Source organism: Nothobranchius furzeri, chromosome 6 (genome assembly GCF_043380555.1).
Source record: "Nothobranchius furzeri strain GRZ-AD chromosome 6, NfurGRZ-RIMD1, whole genome shotgun sequence".
NCBI lineage: Eukaryota > Metazoa > Chordata > Actinopteri > Cyprinodontiformes > Nothobranchiidae > Nothobranchius > Nothobranchius furzeri.
Genome location: NC_091746.1, coordinates 56,569,905 through 56,589,731, shown reverse-complemented (window position 1 = coordinate 56,589,731; position 19,827 = coordinate 56,569,905). Strand labels below are relative to the sequence as shown.

The 19,827-nt window shown below is 39.9% G+C and overlaps 1 protein-coding gene across 1 annotated transcript in view; it reads left to right on the top strand.

Annotated features, from left to right (window-relative positions):
* brinp1 (bone morphogenetic protein/retinoic acid inducible neural-specific 1) overlaps positions 1–19,827 on the top strand; it is a 194,516-nt gene that overhangs the window by 98,109 nt on the left and 76,580 nt on the right. Inside the window, exon 3 of the mRNA XM_015942788.3 lies at positions 8,651–8,841. Within this exon, the coding sequence (XP_015798274.1) occupies positions 8,651–8,841 (191 nt within the window). The remainder of the gene's footprint in view (positions 1–8,650; positions 8,842–19,827) is intronic.

Genomic DNA, 19,827 nt, shown 5'->3' with positions numbered 1-19,827 from the left:
TAACTTGGAGTTGGTTAGAATAAACCAGAATGATGAGTCTAAAAGCACATTAAAACTTTTACTGGACATTGGAGCCTGCTATTTTTTTAATTTATTTTTACCAGCGAACATCAACAGAATAGCAAGGAAGTTATATCCTAGAGTCGCGGTATTCACATCTGGGCCTGGAAGGCATTGCTGTGGACTTGGGTGAGGTGTGGATCAAGGGTGCAAAAGGGCCGTGATCAACTTTCGCATTTGACAATAAAGACACTCTACTCACTCACACCCCTGGTCGGATTGTGCAAGGGTGGAAGTGAGAGTATTGGGACTGGGCCTGTATCTAGTGTGTTGGAGCAGAGAAACAATTAAAATGTGCTGGATATGGCCTTCCAGGCCCAAAATTGAAAACCCCTGTCCTAGAACATGTGGACGCAAACAGGGAATCTCTCTCTCTCTCTCTCTCTCTCTCTCTCTCTCTCTCTCTCTCTCTCTCTCTCTCTCTCTCTCTCTCTCTCTCTCTCTCTCTCTCTCTCTCTCTCTCTCTCTCTCTCTCTCTCTCTCTCTCTCTCATAAATATATCTAAAATTAGATAAAATGCAATAAAAGGCTTGACACATTTGAATCTATGTATGCCATAACAGACAGGACACATTTTTGCTGCCTTTCCTTTCACTTTCCTTGTATCTTTCTTTGACAGCTTCAGAAGAAATTTATCATGCAAATAATACAGTTGACACCTGGAAAGGTGTCAGAACAAAATCTGCAACAATCTAAAGGGTTGTCAGTCAAAAACCTTTTATTGTGCACTAGCATTCACCACTAAAGTTTCTTCACTCAACTTTGAAATTGATCTTCTGCTGCGACTTACTGTAGAAATGTGTGGAACTCATTTTCAGTTAGTCGCATGTGTACAAAACAACCTATAATTCTAAAATAAATATGCAGTGTTCACTTTGCAACCTGTCCTACCAGAAATTGTTGTTTTTTCTGTTGCTAGAGAAAGGGTGAAAACCTTACACAACTCTTTTTATAACTCCGTGACCCCTTTTACCCTGCTTTCATTCATCACTACCTGCCTTGTGAGTGTCAGGTCGAGCTGTCAGAAGCTATATTAATGGTACACACCAGTCAACATCTACAACCGAAACAATAAGAGAAAACTATTTTATTAAAGGTGTAGAATACTCATTTAATCAATACATTTGCAAATGTCTCTAGTAGGAATGAATGCCTTGTAATTTGTACTCTAGGGACAAAAAAACTGATGCACCATTTCCTTTATTTATTTATTTACTTAACATCCCCCCCACCCCCACCCCACCCGTGTCCTGTCTGGCTGTGAAGCAAACAGAATTGATGTCTGAGTGCTGGTGACGAGCCTTACAGATTTACTCTCAAGTGGAGCATCAAAGTGTCTGCTTTTAATGTCACACCTGATACTTAAAACTTTATTGTTATTGCTTTTGAATGCTTTTAAATTCCGACCAGACACGGAGACAAAGGTGAAAGAGAAAGGGAGAGACAAAAGGTGCGGGGGGTGGCAACAAAAATGAACAATGATGAACAAGAGTCTGCTTCTAGACCCGCAGAAAGATAGAGAGAAAACACTGGGACACCAACAACACAACAAGATCAAGCTATCACTGCGTCAACTTGATGAATATATATAATCAATATTGTTTAACGGAACAGTCACACAATAATAAATCACAGTGCATTAAGTGCCCATCATAGCCTTAAGACATGTGTTGAACGTGCCCAAGTCCATACTTATGAGAGCACCATGTGAGCACCTGTGTGTGTACACACGCTTGTTTATGTAAGGTTTCTCTATAGGAGCATCTAATAGAGTGTGAGGGGCCACAGATCTGCCCCCTAAAGAGGTGCAGGAGATGGAGGGAGCTCTAAGTCCCAGAAATCCAGGAGCTGCCCCAGATCACAGGAACCCCAGGGAGAATGCGACCAGAAAAGCCCCCGCCCCCCTCGAGAGGCGCAGAGGATCGCCTCGGGGGGCCACAACCAGCAGCTGGCAGAGTCCTGGAAGATATCGGCGGCAAGCCCACAGGCCCGCCCGCAGCCTCCCAACCCCTAGCCGGCCGAGCCCGGGACCCAGCGACCCAGGGGCGACCACCCCCGCTGGGGACCCAGCAGAGCCCAGGGACCCAGACCCCACCAGGCAGCCACCGGGATTGGTCAGGCAGATGCCAAAAATTTTAAACTCCCTGACCCAGGAGCCACAACCCAGGAAGACCAAGGCACCGCACTCCACACCAGGTGTGGCAGAGGGAGGGGAGATGAAGATCCATATCATCAAAAGAAGTCCCAGGAGAAGGGAAGAGTCAAAGGCCCCACCTGACATATACAGTCATACACAAACACAGTCACACACTCCCTCCCTCATGCTCACACATACACATACAACCAAAGACTTAAAAAAATGCACATCGGACACCCACTCATGCTCCCCATACACACCCTATTCACTCTGGTCTCGGTACTGCTGCACATTGGGTACAACCATTACCAGTTCCCAGAGTTCGACCCTTTCTGCTGCCGTGCTGATGAGCAGGCAACCCCGCCCAACATAGAGCACAGCAACCCACCACCCCAGACCCCACCCGGACGGCCGGATCTCCCTCCTAGCCTCCAGCCCCAGGAAGCTAAGCAACAACAGAGGTGTGCTAAGACCCCCTAGTCTCCCTCCGCCTGCTCCAATATGGCGTTAGTGAGTGTTGATGAGGTGTATTCCATGGCTGTGGTGAACGGGCAGTGTGGGCATTGTCTGGCCTATGCCAGCTGATGCCACCACACCACCCCACTTGCACCCACAGCCCTCAGTGTCTAAGTGCAGTTTAAAATTGGAAGTGGGCACCAGCACTTGGGATGAGGCTGAGAAATCCCCCTGCCAAATGCCGTTGAATGTGCTCACTCCTAAGGCCTTAAGTGTGTGTTTGCGTGGAATGTCGTTGGTGGAAGTGTTTAAGGTGCAAATAAAATTGGGGGTAGGTTGCCACAGGAATGCCGGAATAGGGTCCATTCCCGCACTCCATGACTTGTCCACCCCCCAAGGTCCTATGTGCATGTTTGTGTGATGATGTGAGGGAGCAGGAAGAGAGAAATGTGTGGGGATGGGGAGGAATGGCTGGTTGGGCTTAGCCCTCCAGGGAGCCAGCTCCCCCACTGGCCCCAATAGGCACCTTTGTTGTCAAAATGCCACCCAGAACATGGAGACCCCAGCCCATCCTGCCAGGGTCCAAAGCAGCAGCATCAAAGAGCTTCACCGAGTCCGAGGGAACCAACCCAGCCCCACCCCAGCAGAATATCTACGCCCATCCCTGCATTTGCACTACTTCCGGATTATAAAAGACATAGGACATCCAGGTAAGGTTGGGTCCTCCCCCTCCTGGACTTCCTCCTCCCATGTGTTGGGACAGCAGAGGAGCCAAGGTCTACCTGAGGGCCCTGAACCCGAGTCAGGCACTGCTGCATGTTCCTGCCTTCTCCCCGGCAGCATACATATCAGGACCCGACCCCCAAGGCCCCGCCCAGATCCCCCCACTGGGCCAGCCACCCCCACACCCCGAGCCCCCAGGCCCCCACCCAGACCCTTCCAGGGGCAATGCAGCTGTCAGGCAGTGATCCATGGCCACCGCCAAGATCTCCAAGGGGCCCCACTCACAACCGCCAGCAGTCCACCCCCCGAGGCAACCCAAGCACCTCCAGAGGGGGGCTACAGTCCCAGACACCCCCAGTGAACCCACCTCCAGGGAATGTCCAGATACTCCAAACTCAGACCCTCCACCCCCTCACCCACATCATCCCGCAGGACAATAGCAATGGTCTCCTGTCATCGCTATGTGAAAACTGATCAAAGGAGCCCAGAGAGATTGGTTTGAAGTGGAAGCAGAGGCTAAATCAAGTGTAATATGATCCAACAAAAGATTTCTTTACTGGTTGATGCAAAGAGTATCTCTATTTTTCCAATTCAAGAGGATAGTTTTCTTAGCGATTCATATGGCAGTCAGAACCACGTGAGCCAAAGATGTTTCAATTGGGACATCGTCCAGGTTTCCCAGTAAACAAAGAGAGGGGGGCGGTTGGGATGTGACATTTCAGAGACTTTGACAGGTCTTCACACACTCTACCCCAAAATTCCTGGACAGGTGGACAGGACCACAGTGCATGAATGTAATTGTCAGGAATGTTGTTTGTGCAGTGTGTACAGGTGTCAGACGACACAAACCCCATCTTGAACATCCGATGACCTGTATAGTGTACTCTGTGTAGAATTTAGTACTGAATTAATTGTAAATTGGAGTGTCTGATCATTTTAAAAGTTTTTAAACAAATTTGGAACCAGAAGTTCTGGTCAAAGCTGACTGATATATCCACCTCCCATTTTTCAATAGGGGTTGCTATTCTATCGTCTATTTTGGACAGTGTCTTATATACTTTAGACAGTAGTTTGGGGGGTTTGAGATTATAAAAGTCTAATACCCTTGGTGGTCTTTGTTATTCTATTTTATTGAGCGTTAATTTTTGTTTGACTAGAGATTTAATTTGGTGATATTCTAAAAAGCTATTCTTATCTATTCCAAATTGGGAGACTATTCTATTAAATGGGATGAAGTCCAATCCTTCATATATGTGTTCCAGGTATAGGATTCCTTTATTTTTCCAGTCCGGAAGGTTCAACATTTTATTATTTTGCAAAATATCAGGATTATTCCAGATAGGTCTGCGTCTGCATGGTATTAGTGAAGACGCTGTCATTTTTAGATACTCCCACCATGCTGTCAGAGAGGTGCTGATACTAATACTTTTGAAGCCTTCATGTTGTCTTATGCTTGAGCTAATAAATGGTAAGTCTGAAAGCTCTATCGTATTGCAAAGTGTCTGTTCTATGTCTAACCAGGACTCATCTAGTGGTTTATCTTGCAACCATCTTGGTATATATTGCAGCCTGTTGGCTAAGAAATAATAATAATATAAGTTGGGTAGATCCAGTCCTCCTCTGTCTTTGGTCTTCTGAAGCGTTTTTAAGCTAATCCGTGGAGGTTTATCCTGCCAAAGGAATTTGGTAATTGAGGAGTCCAGAGATCTAAACCAGTCAGCTGGTGGTTTGTTTGGGATCATTGAAAATAAGTAATTTATTCTGGGTAAGACCATCATTTTAATTGTAGCAACTCTCCCCATGAGTGATATCGGTATTTCCATCTTGCAAGATCATCTTCCACTTTCTTTAAAAGTGGGATGTAGTTTAGTTTGGTTAGATCTGCCAACTTGGGAGAGACATTAATTCCCAGGTATGTTATATTCCCTGACTCCAATTGTGTATTAAGTAAATTGACAAAAGAGAAATTAATTGGTAGAACTGTGGATTTTAACCAGTTTATAGAGTAATCTGAAACTTTTGAAAAAGAGTTTATCAGTTCTATTGAATGGGAGAGAGAGGATTGAGAATTCTGGAGAAAGAGTAAAACTGATGAACCATTTCCAGGAACTAGAAGTGAGCCGCATCACAGCTGAGCTTCAGATGACACTATTGTTTTCTGATATTTGGATAATGTGCCTCTGATTGGATAACAGATGCAAGACTCTACTACTGACTTGCAACGTGGATGTTTTTTCTCTACAAACAACACAAGCCTGGAGGAGTTATGCTAAGTGGTGAAGTTGCTAATGCTAATGGTTAGCTTCTACTAGCAAAGACATTCTCTGCCGTTTCCTGCATGCTAAACCAGCAACAGTCTTCCTCATCTCGAGTCAAGATTGGTAGGTCCATAAATGTAAGTTGACAGTGTGATGTAGATCTGTCAGGCTTTTCAAATCCCAGAGTTTTACTGTCTATTTTTTATCAGATGCTAATGCAGGAGATAGGTGTAGGAGACTGTTTTCTTTATTTATTAGTTTAGTTTATTTCAAACAAAGAAAACATACATATTTTTTTTTAAAATACCATTAACATAAAAAATACATATCATCCCTTCTTCTGTGTTTGAAAAGGAGTAGGCTGAAGTGGAAACTTATATATCCCTACCCCTTTATTCAAGTAATTTTTACTTGTTTACTAAATCTAACACAAAACCTACATTAAAACAAACAAAATGGTACAAGTCACCAAAAACCACCAAATTATATGGAAAAAAACAACAAAAGAAAAAAAAAACATCTTTTTACAATTGATACAATTTACTTTTCCTTAGAATAAAGGACACCCACATAAATCATCTATTTTCCACTATATACTTGTTCAGAATATGTTTTTTATAATTCATTTTAAACACATTTATATTTGTACTTACTTTGATTTCTTCTTCAGTACTTACTTTGATTTCTTCTTCAATTTTTTTCACATTCAGCCTGGATGAAAAACTTGGAGTGACAAATTATAATTCGAAAAAAGATTTTTATAATGTTTTTCAGTGTTCAACTTCTTTGAGGAAAACATTGCCCGCCTTCTAATGTTAGTGATATGACTGTCACAAATGAGCGTTTTAGTTGAAAATCAGCAGCAATAACCCCGTGTTTTAATACTCTCCTTGGGCATGTTTGAGTGGCTGTTTTGGCATGCCAGAAACATGCGTGTGTAACGTGATAACCCTAACTAACCCTTAGCTTGATCGGAGAATCCAAGTGAGCACTGGGTGTGAGTGTGAATTGTTATTTCCGCCCCAAAATTGACCGTTTTGATTATTGACCATCGTTTGTAGGCAACACAGGATGATATACAATTGCAAAAAAATAAATCAATAAAAAATGATGTGAACCCTTTGGAATCATATGGGTTTCTGGGGCCCATATAATTCCAAAGGCTTCACATACTTTTTCTTACAACTGTAGCCTATACTTATATCGTGACATTTTCTGAGCTTTGACTACATTTTCTGCATTCATTGCAATGCTTCACATTCAATAGGATCTTCAAGGGATGGGCAGCAACCAAACATCTACTGGATCATTTTTTCTAGTCTGAATTTACCAGAAAAAAAAACCTTTTAGTGAGATTGAACCCAGCTATAATCCTCTTCAACTGGCAGTTTGAATGGGACTGAATGTTTTATCTTCTCTTTTCATTGTTTAATTATTCACCTCTTTTTGTTGGTTGATTTTTCAGAGTGAATTTATGAACTTATTTATTAAACAGAGCTCGGTCTTCAATTAGACCAGGCTTTTAAGATGAAGCCATAGAGATCAAGATGCTCCTTTTGGATTGTGTTGGAGCCAGTGGAGGTTTTAATGCACTCAAGTTCAAACACTTACTGTAATTAGGCTCATCAGTCACATACTAAAAGTTGTAACAGTGTAATACTCTAAAGATACCTATTATGTCCAATCAACTATTATACACTGAACAATAAATAAATAATTTATATAAATAATTAAATTATAATGATAATTTATATACAACACATACATAAATAAACAAACTAACAAAGAATAGAATAGACTTTATTGATCCCACAGTGAGGAAACTCACTTGTTACAGCAACACAAACGCTTAAAAGAAAAATTAGAAGAAAATTAATAACAAAAGTGCCCATATATACACATAGGCATTAAGTTAATATTGTAACTTTTGACCACTGAAACCTTGAATAAAAATAAGTTTGGGTTCCACAACTATGCAGCATACTGTAAGGGTGGGACACAGACATACTATGTAAATCCAGCACTGAAAACAGACTGAGTACTGCATTGATGTTATTACAACAAACAGCAATGTCTACTTAAAGCATTTCCCAAGAAGGTAAAAAGAGATTATTTGAACACAAGAATATTTATTTGTTTTCTGATTCTGGGAGAAAATAATAAAGTATTCAGTTCAAAATACCAACCATTAAAGAAAGAAACAATCTTGTACTTAAATAAATACTTAATGGCCAACTATCCTCTTCTAAACCTTGTTTGCGCGAGGCCACATTTCCAACATGTGCTTTTTTATTTCAGACAGAAGTAGAAACCCATTTTGTTATCCTTAGAGTTGGGTTATTAAATTTCTTCCCAAACTCTCAGACCAACAGAGTTGTCGGTAATGTCTTCCTTTGAAAATGCATTTTTGATGAGTGCCTCAGTGGGAACGAGAGCAAACATCTTCAAACTATTTCAAAACAGAAGAACTATGTAATTTTCACTGCAGTCTAAAATTAAAGTAGTTTGCGTATTCCAACACTGTTCTTAGTTTTTTATTTTGCCAAAATGTGTTTTTCCTATTTAAATCATCAAATATAATGGAGAGCTTTTCTTAAAGAAAATAAGGGCCTATTATTACTAAGAATAATGATCCAATTACAGTCTCAGCTACAGTGATTTTGTGTTTTAATACCAGCATTCATTTAAAAACACAAAACAAAACAAAGGATTTTAATTAGCCTGCCTATTATAGATGTGGGGTGTGATGTTTTTTCTTTATCTAAAATCTGGCTGTTTTAACTCCATCAGAAATCAAAAAGGATTTATAAATTGTTAAGACTCCAGTCTTTTTTATGTTTTATTTATGAGATGGACTGCTGTGTGAAGTGCAGTTTTCTTGCAAATGTATTTATTTTGACAGATTTGTAATTAATGTGCTGCCACTGTAATTAATACTGGCTTTATTGTCTGGTTAATTTCAGTTCAAGCTGTTGTTTTTATTTTCATTCATTCGTTTTGTTTTTTAACCCATCAGGGAATTTGCACGTTGGAAGGTGAGAAACACGGCGATTGAGAGACGGGACCTCATCCAGAACCCCCTGCCACTCATGCCTGAGTTTCAGCGCAGTGTCCGCTTGCTGGGCCGCAGACCGACCACTCAGCAGTTCATTGACACCATCATTAAGAAATATGGAACCCACATTCTCATTTCAGCCACCCTGGGAGGTAAGACAGGTTCATTTCCTTTGTTGATTCACACACCCAAGTCTCTCTGAAAGGATTTTAATGTTTGGTGTGTTTATTTCTCGTGAGTGCTTTCAGCATTAAACTTCCAAAGTGCAATGACATTCATTTAAAAATGCTATATTTAAATTTATTATTACAATGCGAATGTTAGGATGGAGTTGTTAGAAAGAAGGCAGCAAAAGACAGAAACATGAATTATCCATTAGAAAATTAATACAAAATTCTATGCAGAAAAAGCACAAGAGCAACATGTCTGGTGCAGGCACAGCCTCTTTAGCCCACAGTTTGTATCCATATGCTGGGGGGTGGTTGTTGGGTTACTATGTGGTTTAAATTTAACTTTGCGTCTCTTTTTACTGAGATAAATGTTTTTTTTAATGTAGAAATATTTTTTTTTGTATTTTAATTATTTTTATTACTAATCCATGTACGTAATTCTTTGTGGTTTTATTTTAGTAATAGGGAGTCTAAGTCTCCTCCCCTTCTGATCGGCTCATGGGTTCCCAGAACAAAGAAGAAAAATCAATGGAAGTGAATGGAGCTATAAAAGCTATTTTCTAATCCGCTTTGCCCTACGCCCTAAATCACACATATGTTGTACTTCAATTTAAATGAAATGCATTTGTGTGCTTCAAATATGCCTGTCATGTAATTTGAGATTTATTAGCTTGTAAAAATCTGTAAATAAAATGACTACATATCACAAGTCATTAAAATGACGTCACTGCAGAATCTCTTGTCCCCCAGCATAGCTGCTACTCACCACATGGTAAGATTTATAGTGGTTTTCCCCACATTTAATGCTCTTTCTGTCAGCCTGGAAGCAGGATTCAAAGCTTTCTAAACAGACCTTCTCTTCTCCGTGTTTGGTTTGATTATGTCAATTTGGTGAGACACACTTTGTAGTCCGTTACAAATTTTCACACAAAATCTTAAATTTCCTTTAAAAAATAAGCGCTTTCTTGGCATCAAAATGTGTCTTTAAAATCCATGGCACATGACAAACGGGATCGAAAAATAACTTTTATCCACCCATGTACTGGGCATGACTTGGGCTCCATATGGTCTGGATCAGTGAAGTATGGGGATGAAATGTAAACTTCTTCTACCTTCTGACTTAGCCAAATTTCTCCCGAGAGAGACAAAGAAAAAAAAATTGAGCTTTGAATATCAGTTGTACGGAAGCCCTGAAAGGCAACAAGAATAAATGTTTTTTGTTGTGGCATTTTTCCCACTTCTCATCCAACAATGAGACAGAAAGTTTGTTTCTGCACTTGTAAAAGTTTTTATTGTTTCTTGGTTCTTTTTATGTTTTCTTAGGCCCTCAAAGGCAAACAAAATTGTTTGTTGTTTCTACTGGAAATTTTCTAAGTTTTTTGTTATTTTTTGCATAGCCAGAAGAGAAAACCAAAAAGTATGTTTTTTCATTTTGCATGATTGTCTGTATAAATTAATCCACCCTCTCATCATAATAAGCCTGTGGTGTAGTAGTTAGCACAATGGCTAAAGCATCTTTTTTTGTCATATCCTGATCCCAGTTTGAATCCCTGCAGAGTAACGGAGATGCAAACGCTCATTTACCAAATCAAGGGTACTGTGATCTGAAACACACCACTTTTGTTTTTACCATCTGCTAGTGCAGATCTGTGTGAATATCTTGACTACCCCTCATTTTTAACTCAGTGAAGTGAAACTTATCTTGTATGTATTTTTGCAACACTTTTTATGCCTTTCTGGAAATCTCCAGGATTAGTTTTTCAGATCATTTCAGTCGAAGTCATTGAACTTGTTTCTACATGTTTATAAATGACTTGATAAATAGGTTTTCATTTGAAATAATTCCTAAGCTATTTTTATTTTAGAGCGATGTTCAGAAAAACAACAACATCAATTCAAATACAATCCAGTCAAATCAAAAGAATTATAATTATTATTAAATCGTTAAATTAAGTCTAAATAAACTCGCTGATTTTGGAAAATCAAAAAGCATACTTCAGCCGTTTGAATTTAGCTAAACACTTTAATTATGTTATATTTTAATGTTTAAAACTTTTACTAAAGTTTTCTTGTTACGCCTAAATGTAGAATTAAACATGAGTACTGAATCAAGAGGATCATCTTAGTCCCAAAATGATTGGCGATGCCCAAACGCAATGGTTGGGTTTCTTATAAACAGTTTGGCTGTAAAATCATCAGGGTTTGAATCCTCTTCTAATATTATGAGAACAATCAGAACAACAGAAAATATAAAAAAAAAAGAAAAACTGTTGTTTTTGGAACATGTTTTTGTCAAGACAAGCTGGAAATCAACATTTGTTTGAAAATAATATTTCGTACAAACAAAAAAGCCTAAATGAATTAAATGTTTTTTTTGTAAAAAAAGCATATTCACTTTTAAATGCATCCAACACTGACATCATTGCTGCCTGACACATTTATTTACATTTAAACTTGATGCTAACTAACACACCCTGTCTTTCTATGTGGCCACAGCAGTGTTTAATTACATCATGACATTGATATGCAGCATCTCATTACGTTTTGAAATTTATGCAGACCATTGTTTGGTGTAAACAATAGAAAGTAAATGGTTGTGACTTTATCTGCAATCACTGTATCTGAAATAGGTGACAATAAATACCTTTGATGGATGCTTTTAGTTTTTTTTTTCTTTTGGCTGTCCTTTCCAAAATAAAAGTTAAGCATCTCTGCTGTTCAAGACTAAATATAATGACTCCCGATATCTCTTATCTTATCTAGAGCTTTAAAGGGACCATGAAGGCAGCTGTGATTACTTCAGCAAATGCTTTTAAAAGATATGATTGGTGAGATAGCCCGCTCGGTTCCTTAAAGTCAGCTTTACATAATTGTATGCATGACTGCCAAGTAGGCCAGTAACCTAAGTACTGTAAAATGTTTTCTTACTTTATAATCTGAAAATCAATGCCTTTGAAAATTACTTGTAATATTTTATGAAATCCTCCTTTTCCTGCAATTATAACACTATTGATTAACCTTGTGGGTGTTGGAACTCAGTATTTGCTGAAAAGGGTTTGAAAGAGATGTGCAACAAAAAGTTGAAAGAGTTTCATAGTTTTAAAAATATGATTTTTTCCTCCTGGAAATCCACGGTAGTCGCCCTATTGTTGCTTAATTCTATACAGTTAATGTCCCACATATAACATTATTATTTAGAATTAAACATTTAATTATATAACCCAGGGTGTGAATGTGTGTGCATGGGTGAATGACTAATTGTGTTGTAAATCACCTTGGGGGGGGTTAGATCTCCAGAAGGTGCTATTACAGGCCATGTACTATTCAGAAACTTCTTTAGGAATTTCTCCACTATGATGCCATCAATAAAAATGTTATTTTTAAACTATAATTTCTTCATCTGATAAGTTAAATTACGCAACCATGGTAAATCGTTGCTGTTTTGTGGGGTGCAACATGTGATCGCCTGGGAAAATGGTGGAAATCGGGCTAACTTTTCACCATTTTCCTGCTTGGAGGCACAGCCACGAGACCAAGTATCTGACATAACACAATGTCACTGACTTGCTTGGATCACAGCTATGAGGCAATATTTTCATTCTGGTAAGTTACAGATGGTGTGCCTTTTTTATACATTGTTACTTTTCTTCAACTGCGATATGCACACACAACACACACACGGATACAAGCGGCCGAGATGAGTTTCCTCCTTAGGGTGGCCGGGCTCAGCCTTAGAGATAGGGTGAGGAGCTCGGACATTCGGGAGGGACACACATACCAGTAAGCTAATGCGGGCACGCTGACACACAACACAACTTCTCCTGCTACACTGCTATGGGATAACAATGTTGAGTGTTTTACTAGAAAAACCAGCAAATGAAACATTTACCTCTCATCCGGATGTTTACATCCACTCACACCACAAACAAGAAAGCCGAAAATGTCCATTATGCACAACTGCAATGGCAACAAGCTGTCATGGGTGCTCCAGTCATGGGTCTTGTATCCAAACAGTTCATAATGCTGATTTTGTCCACATGCCGGTCTACAACGTATCCCTGTATACTCCACATCCTTTTTGAGGTTTGAATGTGTTGTTTAGCCCTTGCTTTCACCCAAATCTGCTTCTTCTTTGCGACATATGTTTCTTTTCACGGTTTGTTTACACTCGTAAGGCCATCAACATGTCTGCACACTTCCCAGAATGCTAAGTGTAATAACGTGTGATCCTAAGCCCTATTAGTGTGTGAAGTAAAGTAGCAAACATTCTGCAGAAAACATCTCACCCCTTTATAGAACCCGTTTGTATTAAAAAATGCTTGTGGAAGTCCTACGTAGTGTATCAACAAATACTCTTTAGTCCATTCCAATAATATCATCGTCGTCGTCTTCCTCCGCTTATCCGGGTCGCAGGGGCAGCATCCCAACTAGGGAGCTCCAGACCGTCCTTTCCCCGACCACCTCCACCAACTCCTCCGTCAGGACCCCAAGGTGTTCCCGGACCAGATTGGAGATGTAACCTCTCCAACGTGTCCTGGGTCGACCTGAGGGCCTCCTGCCGTCAGGACATGCTCGAAACACGTCCAGGAGGCATCCTGACCAGATGCCCAAACCACCTCAACTGACTGCTTTCGATCCGGAGGAGCAGCGGTTCTACTCCGAGTCCCTCCCGAATGTCCAAGCTCCTCACCCTATCTCTAAGACTGAGCCCGGCCACCCTAAGGAGGAAACTCATCTCGGCCGCTTGTATCCGTGATCTCGTTCTTTCGGTCATTACCCAAAGCTCATGATCATAGGTGAGGATTGGGACATAGATCGACCAGTAAATCGAGAGCCTGGCTTTCTGGCTCAGCTCCCTCTTCACCACGACAGATCGGCTCAGCGTCCGCATCACTGCAGACGCTGAACCAATCCACCTGTCGATCTCCCGATTCCTCCTACCCTCACTTTTGAACAAGACCCCGAGATACTTAAACTCCTCCACTTGAGGTAGGACCTCTCCCCCGACCCGGTGTTGGCAAGCCACCCTTTTCCGGTCGAGAACCATGGTCTCAGATTTGGAGGTGCTGATCCTCATCCCAGCCGCTTTACACTCGGCCGCGAACCTACCCAGCAAGAGCTGAAGGTCAGAGCTGGATGAAGCTTGGAGGATCACATCATCCGCAAAAAGCAGAGACGAGATTCTCCTGCCACCAAACTCGACGCATTCCACACCACGGCTGCGCCTAAAAATTCTGTCCATAAATGTAATGAACAGAACTGGTGACAAAGGACAGCCCTGGCGGAGTCCAGCCCTCACCGGGAACAGGTCTGACTTACTACCGGCTATGCGGACCAAACTCACGCTCTTCTGGTAAAGGGACTGAATGGCCCTTAACAGAAAGCCACCCACCCCATACTCCTGGAGCATCCCCCACAGGGTGCCCCTGGGGACACGGTCATAAGCCTTCTCTAAATCCACAAAACACATGTGGATTGGTTGGGCAAACTCCCATGCCCCCTCCATCACCCTTGCAAGGGTATAGAGCTGGTCCACAGTTCCACGGCCAGGACAAAAACGACATTGCCCCTCCTCAATCTGAGATTCAACTATCGATCGGACCCTCCTCTCCAGTACCTTGGAGTAGACCTTTCCAGGGAGGCTGAGGAGTATGATCCCCCTATAGTTGGAACACACCCTCAGGTCAACTTTCTTAAAGATGGGGACCACCACCCCGGTCTACCACTCCACAGGAACTGCCCACAATGACCACGCAATGTTGCAGAGACGTGTCATCCACGGCAGCCCTACAACATCCATAGCCTTGAGATACCCAGGACGAACCTCATCCGCCCCATTCCAATAATATATATATATTTTTTATTTGAATGGCTAAAACACGTTCTAGTGTTGCCAGGTCAGGTCATGTAACCTTACAGAGACTGTTGTTTGCTGATAAGTAAACAAGTCAGGGCCACAGAGGACACCTTGTGTGTATGACGCTCCTCGAGCTTTGGCAATGAGAATGACACTTTGGTAATGAGAATACAGCAGGTTTGTAACTCAACCACACCTAGTAGAACCCAGGGGTAAAGAGATAAATGCTGTACTTATTTTTCTTTTTTCAATTTGGAAATACAATATAGGTCTGAAATGTCACAAAAGGGTAAAGGCACAAGCAGGTTCGTTCAGGAAGAATCCCAGCGCTCTAAATGCACCGCATAGCTAAGGAAGGAAATTAATAAAAAATAAAGAGAGAAATTTTGCAGTGTTCTTTTCAACCACAGCATCTTTTTAATCGTCTTGTATTGCTTCATTTCATGTGTTTCCTGTCTCTCTTTACATTTAACCTCTGGCTCATCTTTTCTGCCTTTGGATTGTTGCCACATTTACTTCAACCTTGGAACCTTTTGTTTCAAGTTACGTGTCAGCATACTTTTATCTAAAATCTGAAAATGGCACAATAAAGAACCTTGCTATAAAAATGTGCATGCAAGACTGGGCATAACAAAGAAGCTTTTTTTTTTGTCTTTTCAGACTGCATATTGGTTTAGAAAAACCCAGAAAAATAAGTAGAAATAAACAGCTTAAAATTGATTGGTCATGTGCCCAAAACTCTATTAAAGTCTGTCCCAATAACCCTTCCTTCTTTTATTTTGGATCAAATGGAGCAAATGAGCAAGGTCTAGAGAGCAGAACCTCTAAACATACTTATAAGTCATTTACAGTGGGATGCAAACATTTGTACAGCCTTGTCAATCTTCATGATTTTCCTGTATAAATCGTTGGTTGTTACGATAAAATTAAATCAGTTACATACGTATATCGTATATGAGACACACAGTGATATTTGAGAAGTGACATTTATGGGATTTACAGAAAGTGTGCAATAATTGTTTAAACAAATTAGGCAGCCTAAAACAACCTTAAAAAGTAACCACTATTTATTTTCAGTGGAAGGATGTAGCAATAACCGAAGGGAACAAAGATTATTATTCTGTGACTGTGGATCATATTAACCATCATATGTAAGAAGAAGAAATAATTTTTTAGTGCTACTCAAGATAAAAATCCCGAGCCGTTTTACAAGAACAAAACACACACACACACACACACACACACACACACACACATATATATATATATATATATATATATATATATATATATATATATATATATATTAAAAATAAAAAATAAAAATATAAGAAAAATAATTGGAATGTAGCTTGTAGCATTTTGTTCTCACATTTTAGAAAAATGTAGTTCACTTTTTTCTTCATAATGAATAGGCACTGGGCTGCTATGGATGTGCTGGTATGCCTTCGGTATTGCATTAAAAAACTAATACACTTGAAAGAAGAGAACAAGCTTTCTTCTTTTTCTGGGAGTAATAATCTCAGATCACTTTCAAAAAGCTCTGATCAGATGTGTGACTGAAAAATCACCTTACAGTACTGGTTACCAACAGCGATCACATGTCACATAATGTTAGGTTTTTATGCAGTTTCTCTGCAATGTTAATGAACCAAGGTGATTTCAGGTAATTTTATGACTAATTCCCTCACTAACTGACAAGTTATGGGATCTTAAAACCATCAAGTAGCAACAATCTAACCACTGAATGTTATAAAATGGTCCACTTTTCTTCAACATTTTTTCGTCCATTTAACTGGACATGTCTTTCCCAAAGATTTGAAAATGGGATGAGGAAAAGTGGATGAAGGAGGATATAAAATACCCAAATTGGAGTACAAGGAAATGTTAAAGAACTCTTAAGTTAAAGCAGTAGTGCATTCTTTTTGAGAGCAATGTCAATAGCAATAAGCAATAATTACAAGATGTTGGTCATAAAATCTCTATAAAGGAAACACTTTGACAAAGCCCATCAACTGCCCTTGCAACATAAGCAGAATGGTTATTTCAGTGCAACCCACCTATTTTATTAGCAACCTGACCTGATTAAACTCAGAACCATTAATGGAAGGATGTGCCATTTAAAGAAGTTTATGCATAATATTACTTGTAAAGTGAGTGTGATGCTGGAAGGTCTTTCCTAGACCACAAGACTTCCTGAAAATAGAACCTCAGGTAAACTTTACTTGGGATTTGTTGATTTACAGCCAAGTATCTTCTTAATCTTTGTTTAACCAACAAATTGATCAGTTATTTAAAAGTGTCTGTTTACAGCGCCTAATAGAAATTATACTGGGGTAAAATCAGATGTTTGTTCCCATCAAAATGTTGACGATAATCTTCTGCTGAAACGGGCTGACATTGTGTACAATCAAAAACCACTGAGTCGACAGTTTTGCTACACAGCAGAATTTCAAGCAAGTACAACACACAAGAGGAAGCAGCCAGGATTTATGTAAAACAATCCACTGATGCTAAACAACTGTTGGAGACAAATTAGTGCATAAATGTGCAGCGTCTACATCTGCTGGTTTTTGTACTCCTGGGAGTTTCGATCAGTTCAGCACAAAGCAGTTTCATACTCTTAAAAACCACTATGTCACTCATGCCTTCTCTGATCCCATTGCATTTCTGGGCACATGTCTAACTGTTTCATGTAAAAGTGACCAATCACCCTCATTTAGGAAAGATTAAATTACCAGCTGCTCTGATCAGCCATAATTTACTTCTGTAAATAAAGTTCTGAAATACAATAACAAAAACGTAAAGCTAAAGTCACTTAAAGCATTTTTAAGGTGCAGCATGATTTCTTACTCTGGTGAAATCAGTGTTCAATGGAAGCTATAGTCAAAAAATCTAAACATTGTAGTAGATAAAAAAAATAAAATAGCATTATTACCCATACAATAAAGCACAGTAGATGAAACATAACTAGCTTAATGCTAATATGTCCCCTAAAGGGGACATATTATGCACAAATTACATTTTGCGGAGGAGCAGATATCAGGAGGACCTTTCGCAGAGCTTCTCAGAGCTTGTAGCAGCCTGAGTTGGGAATGAGTGGGCATGGCTAGCTCCAGCTTGTTTTCTTAAAGATGTCCTTCGCTCATATTTTTAATACATTTGTAGTGGTCTCTACTAGGAATGAACACTTTGTAAGTCATACTCGGTGGGGTGGGTGGGGGATTCTGCATGTGACGTAGATCCATCAGAGTTTCCAAATCCTAGAATTTCATCATCAATATTCTATCAGAAGCTAATGCAGGAGATAGGTGTAGGACACCACTTTCATGTCCAACTCAGGGTGACCAATCAGGGATAGGGGGATTCCGGTGGTGTGCAAGCACCAGCTGGTGTAGGCCACACAGATGCCAACCCCCCCAGAATGCACTATAAAAACACACATCAACACCACATTGGAGCAGATTGTGGGAAACTAGGGGTCATTTCACACCTCGCTTCTTGGTTTGCTGCCTGGGGCTGGAGGCTAGGAGTGGGAGCTGGCCATCTGGTTGGGGTCCGGGGTAAATGGCCTGTATTTGATATAGCGCCTTCTAGAGTCCTGGAACCCCCAAAGGTGCTTGTCTTCAACCCGCAGACATTAGTTCTGATTGCTTTACAACTGGACAGGACACGGGAATAAACAATATATGTATACTATTCTGTGTACTATTTACGAGACATAATATAACATATCACAACCATCGCATTCCCCCCAAAATGTAACTTTATCATTTGAAATGAATAAAACAACAAGAATAGTTTGAGTAATTTAAAGTTAAACCTACTGTGCCAATGCCAGGCTAAGCTCAATTATACTGCGTTTTGAGAAGTGTAACAATTCATACTTTCTCTGCATTGTCTTAAGACCTTTGGGGAAACAATTTTCTTGACTTCTTGCAGATATTTTAGCATTTCAATCTTCTAACTTTCTACCAGCTAACATTTACTGTGGCATTTGTGATTTTTTTTCTTTAGTTTTAAAATGAGGCACCAAGGGATGTATGTTTGAAATATGTCATTTTGATGCAAACTTTGTGCATACTGCATGGGGGGGGGGTGCTCAAAGCTCTTAAAAAGAAAATATTTCCCCAGACTATCCAGCTGTGAGTCAGTTAGGCTGATGCTGAAACAAAAATTCTAATCTGAACTGACGCATAATCTTCACACAGACACTGAGAACAATAGTATGCAGTGCATTATGTACAGTTACAGTTGAGTGTGAACCTTTCCGTGTCCAGGAATTTAAAATAGTAAAGGAGTCACTGCACATCCCAGTGTGTCTATAACTGCTGGAGGAGGTTATTGCCTTTAGAATAAAGTGTGAAGGAGAAATTTGCATTTTGCTAAAGCTGTAAGGAATATACTTTCCCCCGTCTGCCACTATCTTTCCTTCGTATGTTTGAAATTATTTTTCCACTTCAAGGGAAAGAGTGGCTGCTTTGCCTTGAATTTTATTGGCGAGAGTGTGCAGAGGCCTAGAGTGAGAACGTGAATACAAATGGTCACAAAAGTTTAAGAAGAGAAAAATCCATTTAAGTCATATTTTTATTTTCTTTTTTAAAGATTATTTTCCTGCTGAAATGCTTAAATCAAGTAAAAATATGCCTCTATTTAAAACCCGCATTTCTAACAACTACAAATGTGACTCTTACCTTTGTCCTCAGCCAAAGCTAAAGGATTGTAATGCATTACAAAAAAATAATTGTTTTGCATTGAACTCATAATGGGTTATATTTAAATGCAATTCATATAGAAGTTACAAACTCACAAGTAAAGAACTAGAAGACTTTTATTTGCATATTGTCAACATATTTCCTCTTACAATGATTTATGCTTATTTCTCTCTTTAGGACAATTTGACATATTTTCAGATATAAGGGACAAGATATAACTTATGAATGGTGTGGTGGGATACTCGTTTAATCAATACATCAAATCATTTGGAGTGGTCTCTAGAAGGAATGAATGCCTTTCAACCTGAAAAAAACTCAGACGCGCCTGTTTCAGGAAGTACAAGTCAACTGGAGGGGAAAGTAGCTTCAGATGCCAGAATTTGGACTCTATTTCAT